Source organism: Rutidosis leptorrhynchoides, chromosome 10, assembly GCF_046630445.1.
Source record: "Rutidosis leptorrhynchoides isolate AG116_Rl617_1_P2 chromosome 10, CSIRO_AGI_Rlap_v1, whole genome shotgun sequence".
Taxonomy (NCBI): domain Eukaryota; kingdom Viridiplantae; phylum Streptophyta; class Magnoliopsida; order Asterales; family Asteraceae; genus Rutidosis; species Rutidosis leptorrhynchoides.
Window position 1 is genome coordinate 278,022,768 of NC_092342.1, and position 7,039 is coordinate 278,029,806.

The window sequence follows — 7,039 nt, forward strand, 5'->3', positions numbered from 1 at the left end:
GATGGTAACCTAACATTTTTCTGGGAAGGATAATGGTGTCGCAACCAATTATTGAAAGACGGGTTTAGAAGGCTTTTCAGGCTCATGATGATTAAGAATGCTATGGTTTTTGACAGATTTTGCAAAACTAAAAATGGTTTGAATTTTTCTTGGAGTTGGTCTCGCAATCTTACTAGAAGATTATTTGGTGAGCTTCAAAATCTAATAAATTGAGTTTTATTATTTTAGTTTGGCAAACATTGGACACGATTCTATCAATGGTATTTGTTTTTTAAGATATTTTTGTCTAAAGAGTTACAGATCATGTCTGTAAAGAAGATGTGGTCTAAAGGTTTGTCTGCTAAATATATAGTGACACCTGCTTATTTTTATATCTACAAAATAATTTAATTTTGTCTGCAGTACTTAGAAGCACATTTTTAAGCCTGCGAGTTTGTGTAATTAAAGAAGATGTGGGGGTGGTGTTTCGCTACCGAAACGTTGTTGGACGGCATCTTACCAGTCAACGATAGCTTTTCGAACGACATTTCAAAGAGTTTTTTCGGAGGCTTTCTACCGCAACGTCGCAAATAGGGCTGTGCATGGTGCATACCCGGACCAAACCAGACAATACCCGGACCGGACCGAAACTCAAATTTTTTGTAAAATAAGAACTGAGGACCGGACCATTTATACATGGTTCGGTCCGGTCCGATTCTAGCTTCGGTCCAAGTCGGTTCGAGTAAATACCCGACCCATTTATATTGTTAGAAAACTACTCCATAATATATATTACTTCATTCCCATATTTAGAAATTTACATCAAATAACAATTAAAATATAACATGTATAAATGAAAAAACTTATACAATAAATTTATAACACGCATACATTATTAGACCACCGAATTATTACTAAATTTAGGAGTTTGTATCATGTACCAATTATAACTCTCTTTGCTATAAGTATCTTTTTGATTAAAGATTGAAATTATTAAGAGTTTATCCATTTACTTACTGTTGGGATTTAAAAGAGTTTATCTCGATATTGAATTAGTAGAAGATTTTATCTTTAGGGGTCTAAATATGTGTAACCTTTTGAAGTTATTAAAAAAAGATTATCTTGTTTTCTAAATTTATTATATGAATAAACATAATGTAATATGATATTGTTGGAGCAATGCCGTTAATAAATATAATAGAACACTCATATTATTCTTCTAAAAATCTCTCACAAAAATACATCATTCGGTTCGGTCCAAAACATTGGTTTTTCAGGTTTTGCCCGGACCGGACCGATACCCGAAATATTGGAAAAATATGGACCAAGGACCGGACCAAATAACTTCGGGTATATCAGTTTCGGTTCGGTTCCTACTCGGTTCTCGGTTTTTTTCGGTTCTATCCGAACCATGCACACCCCTAGTCGCAAATGAAATAGTTACAATTTAATTTTTCTTTTTCTTCTCTTATATGCTTTGTTTGTGTAAATTGAACAAAAAAGGAGGTAAATGTACGGTTGTCGAATGAAAGTTGCATTTCTATGGTGTTAGTATACAAGCACTCGAATATATAAGAAAGTAAACACCTAATAAGCATTTCTAAAAAATCATATATTAGATTGTTATAAACTTTTATAATGATTATTATTTAATTCTTAATTTATAAAAGTCATACAATTTCTATTCCTGATTAATTTTATTTGTTCTTAATATAATATATCAATTATTCAATTATTATTATTATTATTTAATTAAAAAGAAAACAAAAATAATCTTATGAGGCTGACTGAATTTCCTGCACCAAATAAGAATGCATCCATAAACTAATGTAAATAAATAAATTGTCACCGAATCTGTCTTCGTTGTGCACCATCTTAGAGGGCTTGACAGTAAATGGCCTGCCACAAAACCCCTAACCATAGATTCTTGATACATAACTTCAAACTTCAAATCGAATTAAAGATCCAAACATCTATTATTGCCATCTCTATATCCTAGTAGACTAGATAAAATAACTGCATAATGGGTGATTATTAAGAGCACAATATAATGCTCATTAATATCTTACTCCATACTACATTTCATCCCTCCATTTTAGTCTTTGCTGACCTATTTCCAGACTTATTCAAGCTACCCAAAATACCATTAATCAGGTCTTCTTTGTCATCCTTGGGTTTGTCTTCCACAAACGAGTAACGTCTCGACGGCGTTTGCTTTAGATCATACGTTTTGTAATCATTCGACCGATCAATACTCTCATCAGACCCATCTGACGCTATCCTGCAGCTGTTGCTTTCATCTTTATTGCTATACCATGAATCGAGTATCTGAAGTAACGAGCTTTCTTGTTGAGTTCGCTTGGGTTGACTTTGACTTTGTATTCTAGCTACAGAACTCTCTTCCTCTGAATCAGACACGTCGTTATCAGAAACGGGTTCAAAATCGTCATATTGTTTAGTTTTCGTGTCGGCGATGGGACCCAACTCTTCCCATTGAGTATCATTATCATTTTTCAAACTGGATCTTTTCAACCGATCCCTAGATGAAAAAATACAATTCGACTCTAATTTGATCCCCTGCATTATCTGAAGAAGCGATGCGAGCTTCTGGTAACCAAGTTGTTGAACTTCCAAATTATAACCATATTTTTCAAGGAATAATTTTTTAAAATTGCTTATCTGAAAACCTTGCGGATGTTGTTCGACAACCTCATTTGCAAGCTTCTGACAGTCACTTATTATTTGACTTCGGTTTTTGGGCGGGACATTATTCTTCATGTAAAGCGTATAAACTCCAGTTTTACCGTTTTGCCCTTGTGAATTGCTATCCGAATCTTTTGAAGTTGAAGGTTTGTTGGAAGAACTGGTTGTAGAAGGTGCAACGAGTCTGAAAGGAAAAGTCTGGGATGGGGTTTCGACTATCCATTTTTTGTCTGTAATTAGCAAGTCCACGAGGTGTGTTATATGGCTTTCACTTAAAGATTGAAGTTGAAAAGGTCCGAATTGTAGTAATTTTTGCTCCATCTCCTGCCTAATTGAAACAAACAGGCACACAAAATAAATCAATTAGTATATATATTATCAGGAATCAGTTGGGTCATTATGCCCATGAGTGTATATAAATAAATGATTTGAAATACATACTAGTGCATACACCAGTGGGAACAGATTTGTACTTCTATCTTTTGCAACTATTTTTGTACACTAAATGAAAAAACTGGTACTACAGCTAAAATCCATCGCGTACAAGTCTACGGATATGTCTTATGTGATATGACTCGCGTGAGAGCTATCATCTAGTGCATATTAACAAAATAATACTGTTGAATATTCATGTACACGTTCATTAAAAGAACAGCGTATGCGCAATTGCTTCACAAGAATGTATACCATAGTGGTTTTTGGGATAACCAGTGTACTTGTATATAAATAAAATAAGTACTTTATGAAACATCAAGAATCAAAGCATTATGTTTTTTTATCAAAACGAATGGCAATCATTCCAAAGATGAGGCCATGACAAAACATGTGGGTTTTTTAACAACCTAGTTTGCCTCAAGGCTGTAAAAGTCCCTAGTCGAGGACTAGTCGGTCGGGATCTGGTAAAATAAATCCTTGAACCAATAATACGACTTTGACCTACTAAATTGATCAGGTCGGAGACTGGTCCCCACTAGTCGGACTAGTTCAAAATCCCGACTACCTGGGGAATAGTCACAAGGATTCTACAGCCATGGTCCGCCTATGGCGTGAGACTAGGAAGGCTAAGGCTGCACAATCACATGATGTTATTTATATGCCTCTGCAATGAAGGTAGCCTATTCTGCCATCAACTTGTCCTCCAACCAGTATAGATAATATGTCACTGTATTTGATAATAACATTGGAGCCACAAAATCTGAGCAACTTACCTATGTTATAAAAAAGCCTAGTGAATTTATATATACCTACCTTCCCAAAAAAGACCTACATACCTCTTAGAAACTGTATTAAAGCTTTATGTTGGTCTTTCCTACATAGTCTTTAATTAGAAATTAGGACTTCAAGGGCGAAAATGAGTGTACTAAGTAATGGAGAATGACTTAAATCACATACCAGTGTTAGCCACCAGTCATATCAAATAGTAAGAAGTGTATTATATAATAAATGCATCTTACCTCCCCATACCCCAGTTATGTGGGATTGAGTTTTGTTGTTGTTGTTGCATCTTTGAATCTCAAACTATCCTATATTATCAATCTATATTACAATTATAAAGCTACTCTCACAAATAGTAAAACGGTTATAGAAAAATAAACAAGCATGCACCTGGTCTTGGACCGCGAAACTGAGTCCGAACCTTTGGAGGTTTCCAAAAAAGCCAACAAGTCATTCCAAAAAGACTCCGTAAATAGCTCCTGCGTCTCTGAATAACTTGATATCTCTTTACTATTTTTACTGAATTCTGCATTCGAATCACCATCGTTCTCATCACTTACCCAAAATTTACACCATCTCACTATCTTGTCAAACATACCACGAGGCTTGCTAACTTTATCAACATTTTCTGCCGTTTTCGAACCAACTTCTGCATCTTCAACTTCTGCATTACTTGATAAAGAAGAAGATGGTGACACCTTGCCCACTTCAGACATTTGATCTTTCGAATCCACAAACTTTCCATCATCTACCGTATTGGTCCTTTTTCCGGAATTAGAAAGGTCATTATCAGTATGACATATCTTCTCTCGATGACCTTCATCACCCTTAAACCATTTCCTCCACATAGACTTGAAAATTCCCGCTTCAGTCACCGGTTCATTAATCTTTACGGGAAACAGTTGACCAACGTTGACTTCACCTTTATTAACCTTCTCAATAGGTTGTGGCTGCTCCTGAACTTGCAGTGGTTCTTTTGTAGAAAGCTTTGCTTCATTTAATTTGGAGGATGATGACGATATTTCATCCTTAACAGTCACAGAAGCATTGTGGGACCCATCTTCCTTATAAGCAACAATTGGATCCGAGTCTTCTGTAGCAACAACCGAATCTGCGTCTTCTGTATCATTTGTACTTTCTGTTGTCAGACTAGGACCAGAAGCGGTATTGGAAGTCGGCAAACACGTTTCAGGAGTTTTTGAGCGAACTCCACGTATTATATGTTGACCATCTCTCTGAGGCTGAACCTTTAACAAATTTGGCATAGCCATAAGAAACGAAGAAAACTTCTTATGACCATAAAAGTTCTTATCGATGGTAACATTACTCTTCCCCAACTCAGCTCGAAGCTCTGTAATTGACATACCTTTAGGATAAGATTTCAATATATTTCTTATCACATCTACAACTGTCTTCGGTATTGGACGACCGCTAAACTCCAAATTTGTTACAGAAACCGAAACCTCCTCTGATTGCATACAAGAAGTTCGGTTAGAAACATGATTACAAACCGTATAAGGGTCTTCAAGCGGGACCCTATAATGGCCATACCAAGAAGCATAAGGTCCATCTGGCGGTTGGTTGAAATACTTCCCGTTTAGATTTTCCCCATTGACTAATGAAGTCCACTGCCACATAATACTAGCAGCACTACAAAGAACTGCAGGAGCGCTATCTGTGCTCGCGAGTAATATGTTGTAATTGTTCATTCGTAACCGGTGTAAAATGCTAGCAAAATCTCGGTCTCCAGATATTAGAAAAAGATGTGCAGGTGGTGGATTTTGAGACACCCAATACATTAGGTCCACCAAAAGAGACCTATCAGCACTGTTCTTCCCCCCTATACAAAACAAATAGAACATCATAATTACTCACTGTAAACATCTCTAATAAGATTAGAGCAAAATTCTTTAAATAAATCATGTAAACAAATTCAATTGACAATTGACAGTCACTGATCACTCAGGTGGATTCTACTAAAGTCATGATCTAATAAAGTTAATTCACTATAATTAGCAATCATAGAACATCATCAAGTAAACCCTAGAAACTAATGTCATCAGCTTAAATTCAAACAACAGAATGCGAAATCATATATATACATACAAATTTGATATACAATGAAATAAGGAGAACACGAACCGTTAGGAATGTGAGTAAGATTAATTCCTGTAGAAGATAAGGCCTCTTGATTTGCCCTAGATAATTGAAAAACATCACCAAATGCAGTGATCTGAACAGGTCCTTTAATACCAACGCTTCTAACAGCAGTAGTTATTAATTGAGTCACTTTAAACGCATTAACAGTACAAGGCACTTGACAATTTTCGAAGTCCCACCAAACTGAAACCCTAACGTTTCTATGATCATCTGAATTGCGTCTAGAAGATGAATGATATGATGATGATGATGATGATGATGTGGAGTCAAGTGAGGAGGTTGAGAAATGTGAGACAAAGGTACGGCGGATGAGATGGCGGGAAGATGAGTGCAGGAAGATGGTGATGGATGACGTAAGCGGTTTCATGACGGAGTACGGTGGATGGAGGCGGTTAACGGTGTGCGTTTCAGTTTGTAGTCATTTGATTTTGATGAAAAGGAAAGGGAAACGCCGTGAACATAACAAAAACCTTTGTTTCAGGGCTTAAAACCCTACTGCACGTGCATACCACGTGCACTGTGATATATTTTGGGAATTAAAGTAGAGAAAATTGCGCAGATAGCCCCTGTGGTTTGTACCACCCAGCTAGGATAGACATAGTTGTGGATTTGAGGGTGGATAGTCATTATGCTTGAATTCTTGTGCAAGGATAGCCCAAGTGACGGTTTCTGTTTGCTTCTCCCGTTAACCCATTCCCACATGATCTCCACGAGAGGGTAATTTGGTCTTTATACGTTTCCCTCTTGTTATCCCAACCAACCCACCCACTTTTTCATTTATCTATTATAATTGCACGTGCATTTCCCCTTTTCCCTCTTTCAATTCATCACTGATGAGATACTAAAAAAACCCTAATTAATCGACTTGCAAGATGAACAACGATGGGATACATATACGAGATAATGATGTTGAATACGATGACAGTGATCTTCGAATGCTATATGGTAAGTATCCCAGCAATGTAAGCATTAATCTCAATTG

The 7,039-nt window shown here is 36.4% G+C and overlaps 1 protein-coding gene across 1 annotated transcript; it reads right to left on the minus strand.

Moving 5' to 3' along the window:
* Window positions 1-1,895: 1,895 nt before the first annotated feature.
* Window positions 1,896-6,495, minus strand: LOC139873016 (uncharacterized). The gene is made up of 3 exons (XM_071860943.1): window positions 6,040-6,495; window positions 4,288-5,737; window positions 1,896-3,010 (listed from the first exon to the last, which is right to left on the minus strand). Exons 1-3 carry the CDS (start codon window positions 6,422-6,424, stop codon window positions 2,062-2,064), a joined length of 2,784 nt encoding a protein of 927 aa, XP_071717044.1. The 5' UTR covers window positions 6,425-6,495; the 3' UTR covers window positions 1,896-2,061.
* Window positions 6,496-7,039: the final 544 nt, after the last annotated feature.